This window comes from Phoca vitulina, unplaced genomic scaffold (genome assembly GCF_004348235.1).
Source record: "Phoca vitulina isolate PV1807 unplaced genomic scaffold, GSC_HSeal_1.0 scaffold7, whole genome shotgun sequence".
In the NCBI taxonomy this organism is placed as follows: Eukaryota; Metazoa; Chordata; class Mammalia; order Carnivora; family Phocidae; genus Phoca; species Phoca vitulina.
This window is the reverse complement of record NW_022589710.1, coordinates 59,301,686-59,322,956: the sequence shown is the minus strand read 5'-3', so window position 1 is coordinate 59,322,956 and position 21,271 is coordinate 59,301,686. Positions and strand designations below refer to the sequence as shown.

General features: G+C 49.8%; 1 protein-coding gene across 1 annotated transcript in view; it reads right to left on the bottom strand.

Moving 5' to 3' along the window:
• The window catches only part of DGLUCY (D-glutamate cyclase), a 41,180-nt gene extending 20,380 nt beyond the window's left edge, over positions 1–20,800 (bottom strand). Inside the window, 9 exon segments of the mRNA XM_032404690.1 lie at positions 2,004–2,126; positions 2,129–2,263; positions 7,254–7,475; positions 10,949–11,071; positions 12,409–12,490; positions 12,492–12,557; positions 14,899–15,097; positions 16,845–16,998; positions 20,695–20,800. Coding sequence (XP_032260581.1) covers positions 2,004–2,126; positions 2,129–2,263; positions 7,254–7,475; positions 10,949–11,071; positions 12,409–12,490; positions 12,492–12,557; positions 14,899–15,097; positions 16,845–16,998; positions 20,695–20,800 — 1,210 coding nt within the window.
• Positions 20,801–21,271: the final 471 nt, after the last annotated feature.

The window sequence follows — 21,271 nt, the reverse complement described above, 5'->3', positions numbered from 1 at the left end:
TAATCCTGACACCTTCTCTCCGTCTCTTATTCCCTGGGTGATCTCACCCCGTGTCTGGACTTAAAAGGCCATCAATATGCCAACCGGTCTCCGATTTCTCTTTCCAGCCCAGACGGCTCTCCTGAACTTGACTCGTAGATCTGTCTACTTGACATCTCCACTTGTGAGGCTAGAGATTGCTCACACTGAGGCTCAGACCTGCACTCTTTTAAAATTTTTTAAAAAAATTGTAATTGTGGTAACATACATAATGTGACTTTTACTTCCTTAGCCATTTCTAAGCGTACAGGTCTCTGGCGTTGAGTACGTTCACGCTGTAGTGCCACGAGCACCACCACATCTCCAGAACTTTCTCATCTTCCCCAAGTGGAATTCTGTCCCTAATAAACACTCCCCAGCAACCCCCCAGCACCCTGAACCACCGTTCTTCTTTCTGTCCCTATGACAGCAGTTGCTCTCAGTCCCTCGTGTAAGTGGAGTCCTACAGTATTTTGTCCTTTGTGACCGGCTTATTTCACTCAGCATGATTCCTTCCAGGTTCACCCATCGGTCAGAATTTCCTTCCTTTTTAAGGCTGAAGGACATATTCCATTGTCTGTCTATACGGCATTTTGTTTATCGGTTCATCCGCGGACGGACCCTTGGCTTGTCTCTGGTGAACAACGCTGCTGCGAACGCAGATGTGCAAGTATCTGTTTGCGTCCCTGCTTTCGGTTCTTTTGGGTGATACCCAGAAGTGGGATTGCTGGATCATGGGCGATTTTCTACATTTTTTGAGGAACCGCCATACTGGTTTCCAGAGCGGCCACACTGTCGGGTGTTCCCAGGAGCAGCGTCTCCGCGGTGTGGGTCCCCGGCAGCTGCGCCCTCCCCGTCACCCTGCCCGAACTGTGCAGCCATCCTCATCCCCTGTCTCACACCTGCGTCCAATCCACCCGGAATCATGACTCTCCCTTCAAAATACAGACAGAGCTATCTACTTCTCGAAACGTCCACCTGCACTGTTCATCAGTTTGGGGTTCTCTGAAACCAGAGTCTGACACAAAGACTCGGGTGCAGGCGGTTTATTTGGGAGATGACCTCAGGGGGCAGGTGGGAAGGGCAGAAAGTGAGGGCAGGAAGGAGGAAAAACCAACAGGGGGGAATGGGCACTTTCGAGGTCACTGCTCCAGGCAGTGGGGTCCCAGTTCCACGGGGACCTGCCTGTCTCTGAAAGACAAGAGGCAAGGCTCCTGTGCCCTGTGCCCCCCTGGTTGAGGGGCTCCCGGAGACACCAGTCCCCTTACTTGTGGACTGAGTGGTTCTGCACAGCTTTGAAGAAACCCCGAAACGCATTTTCAGGGACACAGAGACACAGGCAGCGGGAAGTAGGTCAGAGCACCAGGCTCCGCGCCGACGCCCGCACAACCCTAGTGGGAGGAGAGGCGAAGAGCCGCTGCTCACAGTGCACCCCAGCCGGTCCTGACGCGGACAGCGGCACGGCCTCACGCCAGCGTTGCCTGCAGCTCTCAGGCACCTGCGTGCTCCAGGAGCCTGTGTGGCGCGGGGCATCCGCCCCGCTGGCCCGGGAGGGACCCTGCCACCTCTGCTTTCGACTATCGCACCTCCACCCCCCCCCGGGGGTTCGGGGGGTGGGGTCCAGGGCTGGCCTGGGTTGCTGAGTCCCCTGCAGGTCACACAGGGAGGGGAACAGGAGCACAGCAGGACCCTGGGCTCTGGAGCCTGGAGGACCCGGGTTCAAACTCGAGCTCACCATTCCCACCCAGGCAACTCACCCGGACCCCTCAGAGACTCAGCCTCTTCATCCATAAAATGGGGCTAATGCTGCTGATACCAGAGAGGTTTCGAACAGGAAGGAAAACGCCCCCTGTCCGGTGCATAGCCCTGAGCTGGGTGCTTGGCAGGAGCTCCACACACCCAGGCCCCCCCCCCATACCCGCCCACAGCCTCTGCCCGCAAAGGCCCGTTTGGGGGAAACGGACTATCCTCATCTCACTCCTCACCTTGCTCAACAGCTTCTTTCACGAGCCTCTCGAACAAACTCAAGGCTCTCTGGTCAACGATCATGGAGACCCCCTTCCCCAAGGCCTGCAGGAAGGCGGCCAGGGCCATGGCTCCCGGAGGGCGTCCGTCTCTTCTGGGGGCTGGTGGTTGAAGTGTGTGGGGAAGCCGGTGGTGACAAGCACCGAGCGGACGTGCGACAGCAACAGGGAGGCTCGCAGCAGCTCATCTCTGCAGAGCAGGTGTCCAATCCCCTGCTGGCCTAAAATTATTTTCAGATTTATTTATTCGCTTGAGAGAAAGAGAGAAGGCGGGGGGGGTGGCAGAGGGAGAGAGAGAGAGAGAGAGAGAGAAGCAGACTCCGCACTGAGCGGGGAGCCCGACGCGGGGCTCGATCTCACGACCCTGAGATCACGACCTGAGCTGAAACCAAGAGTCGGTGACCCAACCGACTGAGCCACCCAGGCACCCCATTTTTTTTTTAAGTCATAAGATTAAAAAAAAAAAGTCATAAGATAACGTCATGTGTTTCAAGTAGAAACTTATGTAAACAGCAGTTTGGGTTTTTATTTACTCTTGTTTCTGAAGTGGATTTGAGGGGATGTGGCAGAGACCACTGGTTGTTCCCCGGAATTCCTTCTCCACCCCCGCCCCCAGGCACAAAGGGGAGCCGGTCTGTGGCTGACCAGCAGCTCTTCCGGTTAGGGCTTCCAGTCTTCATGAGCCTAGGTCCTCTCTGCCACATCCGGGGAGTAGCCAAAGGGACCAGGAGTGGAAGTCATTTGCACCCCCTCTGGGCCTGCCACCCCCCCACCCCTGCCTTCCTCCCTTCCTCCCTTCCTCCCTTCCCAGCTGTTGACAACCAACACCTCCTGGGGGTCCCAGGGGGTCATGGCAGAGCTTCTGGCTGGAGCAGGTCCCCCTTCCCGCTGAACACCCACACTCACCAGGGAAGGCCTGCTCTGGACGGTTGCGTGAGAGGCACACACTCGTACGGTATTTGAGGAAAGCATCTTGGGGTTAATTTGTTCTAGCGGTCTAGCAGACTCTAACCGATGCAGGAATGTTGAAGGAGAGGCAACGGGACTGCCCTAGTGGGGGAGTCACCAGAAGAAGGCCCTCAGACAAGGACTTGGGTGCAGGTATTTCTACGGAAAGTGAGCCCAGGAACACTAAGTCAGAAGATGGAAGAAGTGTGAAAAAAAGGGAGAAAAGCTCCTGAAGAATGAATGTGTGAGTGAGCAAATTAACTACAAAGGCAACTGGGCCTCAGTCCTGCTTGAGCTGCTCTAGGAAACTGTGGGGTCCACACCTCAGGGCTCTCCTGCCAGAGGACAGGGGGACCGGGCATTGATGCACCTGCTCCTGCCCCTTGCTGGGTGCGGGGGAGACAGGCAGGGCATCAGCATCATCGGCTCTAATGCCCTCCGGTGGCTGCCAACCTGGTCCCAGCTGGACAGCACAGCCCCCTAGGGCCTGTCATTGTGCCCCTGTCCATACTCAGGTCACCCCCAAGCATATCTGGGCCCGGTGAAGGCAGGATGTGACTCAGAACTTCTCCCCCAGCTGTGGCTAAAATGAGAGGTAGACCGACAGATGGGGCCTGAGGGTGTCAGCTTGCCCTTGAGGTGCATGGAGAACATGGAGGGACACACGGTTGGGGTTCCTGTTGTGGAGGGACAGTTCCAGACTTGGAATTCGGAAACTTACGTTCAAGCCCAAAGTAGCTCTGGGACCTTGGCCTCGTCCCTGGATTGCTCTGGGCCTCCGTTTTCCTACGTGGAGCATGGGGAGGGGGTCCAGGTGGAGGGAGGCTGCAGGAAAGGGCCCTGCACATGCCTGCAGTGGGGGTGGAGACTGGAACATTTGTCTGGAGGGTGATTTGTACTCAGATTTGTACGTGCCCCTTGTACCAGCTATTCACGTCCAGGAATTTATCCTGATAAAGGGATCGTGGGGATGTACACACACGTAGTCAGAGGGTGTTGACTGCAGCCTTGTTTATGGTGTCAAATGATGGATGTTAATAAAAATGGTGGAATGTCTATAAAATGGAATTCTATGCGAACATTAAAAAGGATGTTGTAGAAGACTAATGACATGGAAGGATGTTCACAATATATTAAAAAGGGGACTATATATATACAAAAAGAATATATATTCTTTTTTCAGTCTTACAGGCTTAAGACTGAAGAAAAGGACTTTAAGGGCAAATATTGAACTGTTTGTGAATAACGGTTAATTGTGATGGGATTCTGGTTATTTTCACTGCCTCTTTACGTTCATATATTTTCTGATGTTTCTACAACGAACGCGGATTGCTGTTGGTGAAAGGGGAGAAGAACAATATTTTTAAAGAAAAAAACCGGAAAGTAACCTATTTCATAGGATGTGATAAACATCAAAAGAGAGAGGAGGGCAGAGAGAGCTTTTTTAAATTTAGAGCAGCCGATGAGCTCATCATTTATGATGGTTTTTGCATGAGAGCAAACATCGTCACTATAAACTTTGCCTTCCTTCTTATTCTCCAGGCACCTCAAATGCAAGCCAACGTCCTCTCAAAAATGACTGAGTGGCTCTATTATTAAGCCCAGTGAGCAATGCTCAGTATACTGCCATTAATCTTATATCTGCTTATTTCATATAGCAGGAATCAAAAGCATCTGTTGTTCTTGAGGATGAACGATGTTCCGTCATAGACAGTATTGGCCCATCCGGACGCTCATAAATCTGCCTTTCCCCTATTCCTCACGCCTCAAACCTAGACAGTCTGCACAAGCACCAAAGGGGGGGTTTGTGGATGCCCTCCCGGGTCATTTTTATTAAGCTGGGGTGCGCCGAGTCTGCCGTAAATTTACTTACCACTTACTTTTTTATCTGAGCTAATGGCAGAGTTAATAATTCATCTTCCCTCACGACCCCTGTGCTGAATGGAAGGGCTGTTAGCCTGGGTAAGAGTGTTTGTGAGGGAGAAAGTATTGCAGAAATTAAAAAGAAATATCCACCCAGGAGATCAGCCTATGTAAGAGGCTCTAGGTACACACAGCCACGAGCTTCCGTCTCTATACGTGTATGTGTCTGTCCTAAAAGGGGCATCAGGGGTAGGCATTGATCCCAGATTTACTGTGAGTTTACGTGCAAAAGAAACCAGACTCTCCGCTGAAAGAATGAATGAATGAACAACACAACAGACAGACAAAACATCAAAAAGCTAGGCCTTGTAGTTTTGAAGGAAGTTTTGCTATGCCCACCTTTGGTCCCAAGCCCAGGGGAGAGAGCAGACATTTTTAAGGCCGTTCTGCACTGTTTGATTCTTGGCCACGGTTTTAGTTCACGCAAAATGGCACCCAGCTTGGTGGCTCTATGACTGTGCCCAGGTGCTGTCCTCTGTCCCAGTGTCACTGTTCTCTGTCTGGGTGCTGGGACTTCGGCCAGGAGGCTCGACCTCTCCAGGCTGACCTCACCCCTCTGCTTTCCACAGGGACCCCAGCACCATCTATTCAGATATCTGGCAAACAGGGGTCTGATGGACCAACAGGGAGACCAGGTACACCTCCTCCAGACCTTCAAAGTACAAAGAGCACCCAGGTCAAGAATCACAGCCCATGAGAAGGTATGAGCCAGCAGAGGCCGGAGCACTCTTTTAACTGGCCCGGTGGGACTGTGATATACCATGTAAACTCAGATTCCAATTTATGCAACCCTTATCGATCGTGGGCCTTGGAGTCAGTGGGTGCGGATTCAACGTCTGCCCCCACCATGTACCAGCTATGTGGACTTGGGCAAGTTTCTTAACCCTTTATGACTCAGTCTCCTCATCTGTTAAAGGCAGTTAGTAATAGCTGCCCCAATGGGTCAGTGGAAGAATCTAAGATGAAATGTGCTAAAGCTTTGAGTGCATGCCTGGTCCAAGGTAAAACTCAGTAGATGATAGCTGTCATTCTTATTACCCATCACACCCCGCAAAAAGGAGGTCTAGTTGTTATTTCTCCTGTTATACTGATGAGAAACTGAGGCAGAGAGCCCCAGGGAAGGCTGAACCTTCATTCTCTCTGGAACCTTTGCCAGCAAATGGATTGAATTTCTTTGCACACCTGCGCCCTCTGCTGGCCACCTTGGATTAGACATGGGGGCTCTTCAGTGACCATGCCCGGGGATGAGAAAAACCCCTCAACTAGCTGGCAGCCAACCTCCTCCTAATTGGAACCAGAAGACCCCTAGTGGATCCCATGTCTAGAAGCCAGCGGGTCACAAGCCACAGAAGGACTGTCCTTTCTCTGAGATGCAATATACAATATACGTGTTGGTTGCAAACTCTTATGAGGCTATCACCTGTAGGGTCCTGCCCCACCAGCATCCTCAGAGGAGTGGGGATCCAGCCCCTGCCCCTACCTCTGCTGCCCAGCACAAAAACATCTATTCTACACCCAAGCCCAGGGCGATGGCGCAAAAGGAGGAGATTAGGGACACAGGGATGACTTTGTTTAAATGGTGGCGGTTGGTGACCTAGGAACCATACTACTCCCTTTTTTCTTACCATCCCAGTCCCAATTTAGTCGTGATGGCAATGTGTCCAGCTAATAAGCTCACCTTCCAAACTCCCTCTTATGTTTAGTGTTGAAAATTCGGGGAAAAAAACAAATAAAAACCCAAAAATTATTCACATTTGAACTACCCAGAGATCATCAACATCAGGATTTTGGTGTATTCACTTCTTTTGGGGATTCATACATACTATAGGCATTGAAAAAAAATCACACTGTGGGAATGCACAGTAGAGGCAAAGAGAGAATTTAGGCAGCTGACCCTTGTAAATGGAGATGGAGGTTGAGGGGAAAGAGGACTCAAGCAAATATCTTAATGATTCCCAGGTAACTTTTTAAAGAGTTTGGATTCTAAATAACTTGAAGCCTCGTTATAACATTGTTTTTGAGGTTTATGCTTCAGAATGACCCCTATAGGTGAAAACCTGCCCCTCATTGGATGAAGTCTCAATTTTCATAATTTAATGAAAAATGTTATAGTCTAGTAGCCTGACATTAAGGCTATGCCTACTTTCTGGATAAAATAGCAATCTCTGCTCTTTGATAGTGTTAGCTAAATAAAGAGGAATACATTCTTCTCTCTCTCTCTCTCTTTTTTTTAAATCCATCCTGTAGATGCATGTAGTTTGCATGCTGCCTTTTTCACTGACCATTACGCCAGTGATGAATTGCTCCAGGTCATTAAGGTGAGCACGCTTTGTTTCTTACCTGGGTCTACGGCAATTATAGTCTCTAGCTCTCTAATCTTCTGAATAGCTGAAGCCGATGCCATGCTGTAGTGCAAAGGATCTTGGGAAATGCGATGGACCTCTGGTGGAAGGTTCACGCCTGGAATTCCCTCAGGGGTAAGACAACGGGCTGGAGGCTCTGTATCTTTCAGGTTGGTCATGACTGTGCAGCCCGGCGCACTGGTGAAAGCCAGTGGGGTCTCTAAAACACACAACGGGAGGGACTGAGTGCACTCACTTCATCAAATTCAGTCCATTCTCATCTAGCCCACGGTTGGTGGGCAAGATGGTGCCAGGCCTCGGCTCTGCCAACAGCGCTCCTTACATGGCTTGTTGGACCAAATCAGAAAAAATTAGCTGATGGCTAAATCAAGCCCCACTTAAACAGGTGCCTCCAATGTTTAGGAAAGTGAAGATGAGATGCGTGTGGGAACAGAAGGGAGGGGCAGCCCAGCTACAGATAGGAATTGCCATCAACTGAACCCCATGGGTATCAGAAAGTACTTACTGAACTCTTACAGATACACAAAGCCACCTTCCTGGACTTGGCTAATAAATAGCTCTCTCTGAACATAGTGTCTATTTTTCCCACGGCACTTTTATTTTGCTTTGGTGTCTAATGTCGCTCTTTAAAAAACTCTCGCGTACCAAATTCCAGGCAATGTGAAACACTTTAGCATCGTTATTAAGAACATGGCTTTCCTGTGCCAGAGTTTGAGATGAGACTTTATCCTCTCTAAACCTGTTTTCTCAACTATAAAATGATGATAATGCTTCCGATGGTTGTTGTCAGAGCTAAACTGGAAAATGCACATAGAAGTGTTTTCGCAAAGTGGTTCAGAGTGAGCCCTGGATAAGTGATGGTTTGCATTACTGAATCAGGTACTCTATCTCACCCGCTTGATGTCCTTGCACCTGGCCCATTAGGGGCTTCATACTTACTCAATTTACATCGTCTGCTTTCTTCAGTGTCATTGTTATCCTTGGGTACTTTAATCCTACTCAGCTGTGTGCTCCCAAAGATGAGGACCACTGTTTATTGATCTCAGAATGCCACATAATACCTTACACATAAAAGGCGCTCCGTGTGAATTGGTGTGAATTGAGTCAATAACAATGTCTTGGATGTCACAGAAAACAGTAACATTTTTTTTTTCAAATTCAACAGAAAGCCAAAGTTAACACTTCAAAAGGAAAACCTACTGATAATTTCATGAAGCATTTTTTTCTAAGATTTTATTTATTTATCTGAGAGAGACAGAGGCAGCGAGAAAGAGCATGGGCACGGAGGAGAGGGAGAAGCAGACTCCCCGCTGAGCAGGGAGCCCGACACAGGACTCGATCCCAGGACCCTGGGATCACGACCCGAGTTTGAGGAATGCAATCACTGTTTTTGTGTGTTTTGGACAGCACCTACAACGGGTCACTCCAATGCCAGGTCTACACCAGAATAGTCAGCTCGGAGTGTGACACGGACTTCTGCCCCATCAGCTGTGAGGTGTGTAACAACTAGTCTACCGTTAATTGAAGTTTATTTATTTATTATTTATCTTTAAAAAGATTTTATTTATTTGAGAGAGAGAGAGACAGAATGAGCAGGGGAAGAGACTCCCAGCTGAGCAAGGAGCCCGATCCCAGGACCCTGAGATCATGACCCGAGCCAAAGGCAGACACTTAACCCACTGAGCCACCCTGGTGCCCCACTAATAGAAGTTTAAATATTGAAGTTTGAGCATGATTTTTAAAAAGATTTATTTATTTATTTTTAGAGAGAGAGAGAGCGCTAGCGGGGGGAGGAGCAGAGGGAGAAGGAGAGAGAAAGAGAGAGAGAAGCAGACTCCCCGCTGAGCACAGAGCCCGACATGGGGCTCGATCTCATGACCCTGAGATCATGACTTGAGCTGAAATCAAGAGTCAGATGCCCAATCAACTGAGCCCCCCAGGAGCCCCAGCATGATTTTTGTAAAATTAGAAATATTCAAGGTCGTCCCTAAGCCAATGATGTCATTTGGCCACATTTACAAATCAGGTGTGCTATTTCAAGCCAGAGCTAATGGGCTGGGATGCTCGTGGCAGTGAGCTCTCTTCTGCGCATCCCCTGTGGCTGGTGGCAGGGGAGGGGCGACGCCATCGTGCTGCACAATATTTACCACATGTGTGTGGATGTGTGAACATACATGAGCACACACACTCAGAAATGACCACAAACTCCCTGAGAACTGCATCTTATCTCATGCGGCATTTTATTCCCAGAATCTGGATCCATGCCTGGTACATAGTAGGTGCCCAATACATTTAATATTAAATAAACAAAGGAATAGGGGCGCCTGGGTGGCTCAGTGGGTTAAGCGTCTGCCTTCAGCTCAAGTCATGATCCCAGGGTCCTGGGATCGAGCCCCGCATCGGGCTCCCTGCTCAGCGGGATACCCATGGGATTCTCTCCCTCTGCCTGCCGCTCCCCCTGCATGTGCTCTCTCTCTGTGTCAAATAAATAAATAGATAAATAAAATCTTAAAAAAATAAATGAATAGAATTCCATGAATCTTGGCATTTATGCCTCATCACTATATTAGAAATAATCTTCCCCTATCGTGAGGCCATTCTGATAGCTAAATTTATATGAATGCTTTCAAAAAAAATTAAGGTAACATTAAATTCTGTGATTTGTAGTTCCAGTGTGCCTGACCTGGCTAGAATTTTCTGGTGTCTACGAAATGGGCTGCCATAGTTACTCTTAAGGTTTCTAGCACATCCCTACCTTACTGTGAGCTGGTTAGGGCGCCCTCGTGTGTCTCTTCATTGTAATATCACCCTATGTCTGAAAAAAATAAACTGACCATATTGCTTTAAATGCAGAGGTCCCCCCCTTATCAAGATATGTTCCAAGACCCCCCAGTGCACATGAAACCCTGCATAGCACTGAACCCTATATAGACTATGTTTTTTCAACCTTGCATAGCACTGAACCCTATATAGACTATGTTTTTTCCTATCCGTACATCCCTATGATGAAGTTTAATTTATACATTAGGCACAGTAAGAGATTAACAGCAATAACTAATAATAAAATAGAGCAATTAGAAAATATACTGATAAAAGGGTTGTGAATGTGGTCTCCCTTTCTAAAAATACCTCACTGTGTTGTCCTCACCCTTCTTCTTGTGACAACGTGAGATGAAAAATGCCCACGTGATGAGAGGAAGTGAGGGGAGAGGGCATGTGACGTAGCATGAGGCCACGATTCGTCAGAAGGAGGATCATCTGCTTCTGGACTGCAGTTGACTGCGGGCAATAGACCTCAGAAAGCAGAACTGCGGGGAAAGGGGGACCACTGTACCCCGCAAATACCACGTGAAATGGAGTGTTTAGTGGTGCTGTTTGCCTTCACTCTTGTTTTCAAAGCCCTACCAACCTTCAAAATGTCTCAGAAAGTCAAGCTAAATATTGGTCTTTCTATTAGAATGGCCTGGGAGCCTTCTGCAGATGGAAATATATTTAATCAAAACGTACAAGCTGCTGGTGAGACCCAGCCCTGGGAGATCTGTATGTTTTATATTTTGTTTTGTAACTCGGTTTCTTAAGTCACTGCCCTGCAAGCCTATGCTTCCAAGAACTAGAGACCCACCCTTTTCCATCCTGGGTCATAGTCATAGCCCCCTCTAAGCCCAGACATACTGCAGCTGCTGACGGCTTTGAGACTGGGTATCTGAGAAGTCCAGAACACTGGGACGTCCCCTGGTTGACACACCACAGGATCCCCATAGTCAGGTTTGGAAAGATCTTTGATTCCCAACCATTCTGCAAATGGAAAAAGAAAATGAATTCCTGCAGGTCCTGTCTTGGTAGGTCCCATCCAGGTTGAACACATCGAATGGTTTATGTTTCTTTCTCCTAGAAAAAAACTCTAGTCATAGGATTGCTCTCAGTGGTACTGGAGAAAAGGATTTGGGACTTTAAAAACCCAGGACACTGGCTAGCTTCTAGTCCATTCTGAGTAGTGCAGTTTCAGAACACGGAATCTCAGACACCTGCTGTGATTGCTGGAGGAGACCCAGGTGCACCCAGCCTAACACCTGGTGCGGATCGCCAACCCAAACCGGCATTTGTGAGCCAGCATTTATCTCGGTGCAGGCTGAGTCACATAACACAGACCTAAACTCTGTTGCTTGACTACCAACAGCGTCCCTACCCCTGGCCCGGCATCAGAAGGCTCACGAGGACAGCAAAGATGGATGTGTTGGGCCCAACCCAGCTCCACTAACGAGAAGACAATTCAACGATTCAGCAAAGCACTTTGCTTTGGGTGGTCCTGAGATCTTTCTATGAGGGAGGTGGCCGGTGCTGATTGCATCGTTATAGAATGCAGGCTTTGTTTGATTCTGCTTGTTACACAGCTGAGCGAGTTCAGGTACACTGAGCTTCAACTCTCACCCGAGACCCAATCCCAAGCTTTCATCGGGCTCTCTGAGAACCACAAAGAGGCCTAGACAGCTGCCAAGCTTGGATCTGCTCGCTCACTCTCAGACTGAGTTAATACACCGGGGATCAGTTCAAGTTAACATTTGGAACAAAGCCCTCCCCTGTCCAAATAGGCTACTGCACAACAGCCTAGATTAGAGGTTGCTCTGAGCTCAAGTTCCAGGACAAATAGCTCTGCTGCTGCCCTCTACCACCTGCTCCTTCCACCCCAGGTTCACCTGAAGGTCACAGGAGATAGTGGGTCAGGCTGGCCATTCTGCCAAGGGCAGCACTTTTAAACCTGAGGGGCCTCTGTAAACCCAGCCCGAATGTTGCTGCGGGAGTCCGAGCCTTGTCCAGGACCCCTGGGGAACCCTGGGGAAGATGAGGACAAGCCGGGGGAGTTCAGGAACACTGAAGTTCAAGGGTGGCTGTCAGAATCATGAATGAGGGGCACCTGGGTGGCTCAGTCATTAAGCGTCTGCCTTCGGCTCAGGTCATGATCCCGGGGTCCTGGGATCGAGCCCCGCATCGGGCTCCCTGCTCCACGGGAAGCCTGCTTCTCCCTCTCCCACTCCCCCTGCTTGTGTTCCCTCTCTCGCTGTGTCTCTCTCTGTCAAATAAATTTTTAAAAAATCTTAAAAAAAAAAGAATCATGAATGAGAGTGGACGCTCACCTGGGTCACCGATATGAATGGGTTGTCCCTTATTTCCCATGGAGCAACTGGCCTGCACCAGCCTTTCCAGCTTGTCCTTGGGGAATTGGCCCCATTGTGACCACCAGGGGGCAGCAAAAGCCAGCCATGGCGACACAAGGCACTGTTGTCTGAGAAGATGAAAAACACAATTGACCCAGATGGAAACCCTGAGCACCAACAGTTCAGGGCAGCCGAATGAAGGAGGGGGTCCAAGTAGCTATTATAAAAATATGGCTTCTACTTTTATGTGACATAGAAATGAGAAAGTCTGCTGGTAATGACTGGTTTAAAACAGAGAACCTTCACTTTGTATGTGCTGTGGACCCTTCTGGTAGTCTGGTGCAGCTATAGACCCCCACTCCAAGTTTCTAATTGCAAAAGAGGAAATGCATAGGTTTACAAAGGACACCAATTATATTGCAAATGCGGTTATCAGATTATGAAAAAATGTGGTACAGTGATATGTATGCTTCATTAACAGCTTAAGGAACAAGATGACAGATGGATCATTATAAATATGAAATAGTGATCAACATATAGGATATTTCTGAGATATCAGGAAGAACTGCCATGGGACAGGAAAATATCTGGGAGTCCTTTGGGCAGCCGCAAAGTCACAGGGTCTGCTGATACAACAGCAGTTTGTTGTCTGCGTTTGGAATGGAAGGAAATGCTCAGTTTCAGTTTGAGGCTATGACAATCAAAATGTTAATTTTTTTTCATCCAATTCCGCGGGCCCCTGAATTTTCTCCACGGACTTCAAGGGGCCTGTGTACCACAGGTGAAGACCTTGGGGAGAGGCGGAGCCACCCAAGGGCAAAGGATCTCGCAGGAGGCACTGAGGTCTGCTTGGCCCCCTGAGTCCACACAGGGGGTGTGGGTCTGTGTCCAGACCCCACCGAGCCCTGCCTCGCTCCTCCTGCCTTGGGATGACCTGCGTGACTTTCTCTGGTGGTGGTGTTTTCTCCCCTGAATGGTTTCCGGTCGCTGCAGTGGGGCTTACATGGCCAGGATGGTGATCGGCGGGGACAGTCTTGGCTACTGCCGAAGGGCTTGCTGTTGGCACTGAGGGGGAAAATACGCCACCCCCAAATACACCACTTTGGCATACTGATTATTTTGAATTAAAGTTCCTTGGGAGGCCGCCAGTGCAAGAAAAACATTCTGACATCCCTTCCCCCGCCCCCCCACCGTGAAAAGCAGGAAATAAATCTCCCGCATGGAGGTACCCTCCCTATACCAGGAGGGCAGAAGGCGTCCTTATCCCCCGCGATGGGAAATCCAAGGCCGAGAGGGCTCTCTCAACAAACCTTGCGACTTCCTCACTAATCTCCTACCCCAAGCCCGAACTTCTCTGTCTTATCAGTCCTTCACAAATTCATTGTTTGTCTGAGAGGCACAAAAGCCTCCTGCTTTGGTCACTTCCTGGAGCCTCACACCTTTGGAGCTCCTGTAGGTACGACGCTAAATTTGTTTTTCTCCCGTTAATCCTTCTTACGTCTATTTAAGTCGGAGAGCCGCCGAAGGACGTCGAAGGGAAGAAGGGACAGGTTTCCCTCCCCTGCAGCATGCTGGTGGTGTTGGTTGGCGTGTGAATCACAGCACTTGGGAAGGGACACAGGCTGGGGACTTTCACAGGGGACAGGCAGGGCTCCCCTCGGGGCCAACACTGAATACAGGAGGGCTGGCTGGTCTTTTTGGATAGAGCCCCGGGCCAGACGGGACCACGCTGAACCAAAGCTGGTGGCTAGGTGCGGTGTCATGGGAAAAGGACGGCTCTGCTGCGCACCGACTAGGGGCAGTGACGAGCACTCTGTGCCAAGCATCCCTTCCTCGTCACACCCCCACCGGTGACACTTTACAGATGGGAGCCGGGGCTCCCGGGTTCCAGGCTGGCTTTGGGATGTGGCCAAGTCCTCTTCCCTCTCCAGGCTTTAAGTTCCTCATCTAAATGAAGGGTTGCACGTGATGTACCTGCTGCAAATGGCCATGTGTTTGGGGGGCCAGACCCTGCCCGGGACCCCCATCCCACCCCAGTAGCTATACTTCTGTCGCCTCCCTCCCCTGCCCTGCGAAAACCGCTCAGGCACATACTTCACACATAAAAATTGCTTCTCGGGGCGACTGGGTGGCTCAGTTGGTTAAGCATCCAACTCTTGGTTTCAGCTTAGGTCATGATCCTGTGGTCATGGGATCAAGCCCCGCATCAGGCTCTGCACTCAGCATGGAATCTGCTTCAGATTCTCTTTCCCTCTCCTTCACACTCACTCACTCTCTCTCTCAAATAAATAAATAAATAAAATCTTAAAAAAAAAAATTGCTTCTCATCAGAAGCAGCTCAGGCTGCACACCTAGAAGTGGCTGAGCTGGGGCCATGTCGGTCTCCTTTCTCCCATGTCAGTGTTCTCCCCACCACGAGAAAACACAGGGTGACCCACCTGTTCAAGTCATTGTCGATTGTGTCCTTACCTTGTAGACCCCCATGAGACTGTGGCGGGCTGAGTCTCCTCTGGGGAGCTGCAAATTCTCCAGAGCTGCTTCCGGGGAGAAGCCGCAGTCCACGAAGAAGGCCACCATGTCCTCCAGGGGCTCCGTGTAGTCCTCCAGCGAGGTCAGGCTGCCCGTGCAGGCACCAAACTCGTACTTCTGGAACTGGGGACAGCCCGTCCTGGGGACACAAGGGAAAGCTCACAGGCCCCAGGCCCAAGATGGCCCCTGACCATGCATTGTTTGAAAGGGTGGGGAGAGCGAAGAGGATGTCTGGAGCTGAAGTTTCAGGCACCTTGCTGGCATCCTTCAAATCATGCCAGATTGGAAACCAATAAATCAGCGTGCATATAATGTACTCCCTGCTCCCACCCCATTACATTTTCTATAACCTCAGCCCAAGACCAGCCAAACCAACAAGAAAAACAAAACAAAAACAAAAACTCTGCCATTGAGGCAGGGCTGGCAGGCCAAAGGGACAGAAGACACATGTCTCAAGAAGTTTCTAGCGCTATAGCAGTGGGTGAGGCCTTTCTCTTTCCTGAAAGAAACTTCCGTAGAGTTGAAAGATTCTGGTTATAAGCCTATTCTTCATTCACTCCAAAATCATTTTGCTCAGCCATTCCTTCATGTCAGGCACAAGCCAGGTGATGGGACCATAGTGATAGAGGGGACACCGGCCCGGCCCTGAAGCAGCATGCAATCCTACACTGGCAACACAAAATACTTGCAACACAGAGCAGTTCGTGTTAACAGTCCAGGTAGAGGAGTGACCCAGAGAAGGGAGAGATCCATTCTCTCCCACAAAGGGGGCGGTGCTGGAGTTGGGTCCTGAAGGATGAATAGGAGCTCACCAGCCACAGAAGGAGGAAAGCACATCCTAGGCAGAGGGAACGGTATGTGAACAGCATGGAGGCATCAAACATGTGACCCATTGGGCGATGATCTGCTCTAAGAGTCCCCAAGATGGCAGCATGGGGTGTTAGGAAAAAACATAAGGACCTGACCTCAGGTCTAGATGGGGTTTCTGAGGGACCCTCCCACCCCGGAGTCCACAAAAAGATAAAAGCAGAATGTTATTGAGAAGCTTTCTCTTTGGGGAGAGGACTGGGGATGGCTGGAGGGTCAGGAGTGGGGGAGGACACTCAGCCGGGGCCAGGTCACTACAGGTTTGTTTGTTTTTTTTTAAGATTTTATTTTATTTGTTTGAGAGAGATTGAGAGCACACACATGTGTGTGAGCAGGGAGAGGGGGAGAGGGAGAAAAACAGACTCCCTGCCGAATGCAGAGCCCAACACGGGGCTCGATCTCATGACCCTGAGATCATCACCTGAGCTGAAATCAAGAGTCAGACGCGCAGCCAACGGAGCCGCCCGGGCGCCCCGCACAGGTCTTGCTATCAGGCTAAGGTGCAAGGCACGGGAAGGCACTGAAGATTGAAATAGGGAAAGTCGCTCTGGGGGGCGAGTGGGAGACAGAGAAGATGCAAGCCTGAGCTGGGGCGGTGGGAGCAATGTGGGCTCCCTGCAGTGCTTCTGTGGAAGCAGTCAGTGGGGCCATGGTGCAATATGTTCTATTCCTAAGTCTGGGAGGACACACTGCACAGTGTCAATAGCGCTATCTCTGGGCATGGTTCATACGAGTGTTTTTATTTTCTTTCTTGTGCTGTGCGGATGGGGTTCTGGCCTAGGTGATGAAGTGGGTGGGTGACAGCACCAGCAACATTTCTGCAGCCAGGAAGGAACTTTCTGGGTGATCCCCAAGATTTTTCCCAGGGCAGGGGCACGGGACAGGAGCATGGGTAGGGATGGGAATGGAGGGGAGGACAGCTCGTTCCTGAGCGAGTCATGAGCGAGGCTCTGTGCCCGGCACGGAGGGTCCCTGTGGCTGGACACAGAGGTCCCTGTTGACGCTCCCAAGCATTTTACCTGGGGTCCAGGACAGTGTTCGGGACAGGCGAGGGCCACGTGCCTGGCTTGCAGAGGCCCAGCAGGGGCAGAGGGCCACTGTTGGCTCGGCAGAACTTTTCAAAGGCTGGAGCCAGGGACCGGTGCAGGACCACCACGCTGGCCGGTCGGAGCCCTGGGTTTGGCGACAGAAGAGACACACGCTTGGTCAGTTGCTTCTTGGTAGAACCTTTTCATTGAACTCTTTCTTGCAGCTCAGCACCAAAAAATGCCCGTAAGTGTACAGCTTGGTGAATTTTCAGGAATCGAACACACCCAGGTCACCAGCACTTAGGTCAAGAAACAGAACATTACGAACGTCCCAGAATCCCTCTGGGCCCCTTACGGTCATCACCCCAGCCCCCACGGCAGACACTACCCGGACTTCTACAGATTACTTTTGCCTGTGCTTCATCTGATGGAATCATACACCGTGAGCCTTTAGCGTCTGGTTTCTGTCACTCAGCTGTACGTTTAGGAGATCCATCCATACTGCCGTGATTGACAGCAGCTGGTTCATCCTCGTTGCTGGGTGATATACTCATTACCACAACATACTTACCCAGCCCTGTTGCAGACAGACATTTGAGTGGCTTCTGGTTTGGGGTTATTACCAATGGTGCTGCCATGAGCATATTAATACATGGAATTCGGGGTCTGCATGTGTGCATTTCTGTTTGGCATAGACCTAGGGTCTTGCGGACAGGCTTGCTGCAGCGATGAAGGAGGACCCCCCACTTGCATGCCACGACCTCCCCTGGGGTAAACAAACCTGTGTTTGAATCCTGTGTGACCCTCAGCCTTGGTACTCCCATGGATGAGATGGCAGTCACGACACCCACCTCAAAGAGAACCCTGTGAGTTCATTCCTGTGTGTCAATTACCCAACACACAGGTGTACAGGAAGCGGGGGTTGGAGTTACATTCATTCAACGGAATCTTGTGTAGACATTTAAAATTATGGTACAGAAGGAATCTTTCATGATATGAAAAGATGTTTGTAACATAGGGTTGAAGAAACAATACCAGATAACGAAACAGTGTGTTTGGCATATTCTCCTTTTCATAAAATTGATGAGAGAAAGAGCTAGAAGGAAATACATCTACACGTTAATCCTGGTTATCTCCGGCGACAAGACTGGGTGATTTTTTATGTTCTCTTTTGTGCTTTTCTCAATATTCTCAAATTTATGTAATAAATAGGTAGCATTCTGTAACTGGAGAAAAAAACAAACAAGAAAAGTTATGGTTTTTTCTTTTAAAAAAAGGATTATTTCCTTTAAAGAGACCATCCCAAAGAAAAACATAATTATGCTGTTTTGGAGAAATAAGCTTGGTGACAATTCTAAATGCTCAATTTGCTGTATCAACATGTGGACATCTCTTTTCCACCATGATACTGTCCGCTAATACTTCCAGGGTCCTTATTACATGCCAGGCTATCTGTGGGAAGTAATTTATAGATGTAATCACTTGTATTTTATACACGAGGAGAACAAGGCTTGAAGGGATGAAGTGACATCGTGCAGCTGGTACGAGGCACGGCCAGGATTTAAGCCTGAGATGGGGGGACCCCCGAGTCTCTCTCAGGTCACCACGGGGCTGCAGGCCCCGGGCCTCCCTAGGGTGGGTCCACCACCCCCTCTGGCACCTTCCTCCTTGGGGATGGTAGAATGAAGCAGCTGTGACCATCCGCAGGGAAAGTTCTAGAACCAGCTTCTGCTCTAATGGCCTGGAACTGACCTCAAACCCTCAGTGCCTGCTAATGCTACAGATTTTCAAAACGAGGGCAGACTGGACACTTCCAGCCCCTGAAAGCCCAAGGAAGCTGACTGCACATCTCAAGCAAGCCCAGCGTGTCTCCAGAAATAATCTGGAGTGAGGTGGAAGGGAATTCAGCCAGCCTAGAAGCCTAGCTTTCCTTAGCCGCTCCTTCCTCACCTCCAAAGCCTGTTGGGAGAGCAAAGTGGATTTTTAACATCACAAATCAGACAGGTTATTATGTGCACAAAACTTTTTTGTTTCCCTTTTAATTAAATGCACTTCAGAGGGCACCGTGTTTTGGGTTTGTTCATCTCCACTGCTGATCGGAGAGAGTCCCCCGGTTGTCCCCATTAGCAACAGGACACCAAGAGAGGGCTCTGTGGCTGGTGGCTTTTTGGAAGGGGTGGTGGACACGTGAGGGGAGGGTCTGAAGTGATTGCTGCATCCCCTGGGTCTCTCAAGCTCTATCTAAGGTCATGATGGCTTTTTTCTTTGTGAAGAGAAATGAAGTGAGTCTTCTGAGGCCTTTTACCTCAACACAATGTTTTCCTTTTTTTTTTTTTTTTTTAAATATATTTAATGATGAGAGAGAGAGAGAAAAGCCCCTTTAACATTCCTAATCTGATGTAAACCCCTGGGGAAGGACTATGGAAGACACAGTCCCAAACTGGGGTGTCCAGCTGTCCTGAAGAATGAGCGTCTTTCCTTGTGGTGCTTTCCATGACAGCAGCCAACTTAGATTGACCATCTTACCCACACGAGCTCAATTACTCCTCCCAACAGCTCCTTAGGGAGGATTGTATTGTTATGTCCAGTTTCCAGGTGAGCTTAGAGAGGTCACACAGCTCACCCACAGCTATGGCCAGTAAGGGGCCAAGCAGGGACTTGCACCCAGGCTCTCCGATGCACTCAGCTCTCTTGGCTCCCCAAGTTCTAGCGAGCAGTAGGGTTCAGCTGGTGTTTGCTTGTATGTTGTGTGTACGAAGGGTTGTGGGAGACCATTACCTTGGTGGCTTTCAATAAAACACATTCCCCCGTGTTCACAGCCTTGAGTGGCCCCTTCCCTGTTGACTCTGTCCTTGGCTGCATGCCTTGCTTTGACAATGGGACATTAAGAAGTATGACACAAGCAGGGGTTTGATATGTGCTAACTAATTACAGCTTGTCCTCCTGGAATCCTGAGCTACCTTGTAAAGAAGTTTGGCTACCACTGCTGGGGAGGCTTCATGGCAAGAAAGAAGCATTAGGCCAGCCCCGGGCTGCTCCAGATCCTCCCAGTGGACACTCCAGACACAGGAGGAAGGAGCCATCATAGATGGTCCAGCCCCAGCAGACAGGACACCACATGAAGCAGAAGAACCACCCCACTAAGCACAGCCTCATTGCAGAATATGGTTTAAGCTGCTAAGCTTGGGGGTGCTTTGTTATGCAACAATAGATAATTCTACTGGCCCAGAAATAGCAACAGAGCCAGACGTGTCAATCAACAATGAGAACTGTCCTGATGTAGCACTTTAAACCACTCTGCTGGCTCTCCATCTGGCGATTCCCATTACCAGAAAAGTCTTCCTTGTCATGAAATTTTGCTGGGACTCAGGTCAGTGACAACCTGGATGTCTATTTTCCCTCACAGGACCTTTCAGAGCCTTGCGTGTCACTCATCACTCCGGGAAGAGACTGGGGAGATGGTGCAGAGGAGACCAAAACAGGGATACTTGGTCTAAATCAAAGCCAGCTTAAAATGCAGTGTAATCTGGGGGCACCTTTCCCCAGAGGGAAAACCCACGGCATCATCTGAGGCCATTGGCGGTTCTGCCTGTGGAGGTGGGGTGACCGAGCAGAACTGTTGGTGCTGAGCTGTCCGATAAGGTTTTCACACCTGAGTCTTCTGGCCCAAGGGCCAGACCTCCTTCTGCGAAATTAAGTAGCGACCAGAAGTAATATCCTCCTGCCCTTACTTCCTGTTTCCCAAGCCGAAGCTAGAAATCGCAGGAATTCCTGGGCCCAGCACAGCTGGTATTTCTAGGGATTTTTTCTTTCTTTTTTTTAAGCATCTGGCACCACTTACCCCCAGCCATGCCGGACACATTCCTGATGTTTGGTTTCTTTTGTAGAATCAGGGTCCTAATGGCAGGGGGAAGGTAGGACTTCAGGTGGAGTGTGAAGGTTATCATGCCGTCCTTGAAGGGGCCAGAGTCTGGGTGAAGGAAAGAATGGGGACAGAATGAGAAGCACAGCTTTCCCGAAGGTGGCAGATTTGACGTCAAGTACCTACCACCCCCTCTGGCCCTTCCTGGTCCTGCCCCGAGTGGGCATTGTTTGGAGAAAATTCTCCCCCCACCCCTGCCCACATTCCCAGTCCCTTCATGTCTCAGTTGCTTTCTTTCTTCTTCTTTTTTAAAAAGATTTTATTTATTCATTTTGAGAGAGAGAGAGAGGAGGGGCAGAGGGAGAGGGAGAGACTCTCAAGCAGGACCCTTCCCACTCCCCCCCCCCGCCTCACCGGGCAAGCGCACAGTCAATGCAGGGCTCCATCTCACGACCCTGAGATCATGACCTGAGCCGAAACCTAGAGCCAGATGAACCACCCAGGCACCCCCTCATGTCTCAGTTTCTAATGAGAAATTCCCAAAACTTCAAGACCT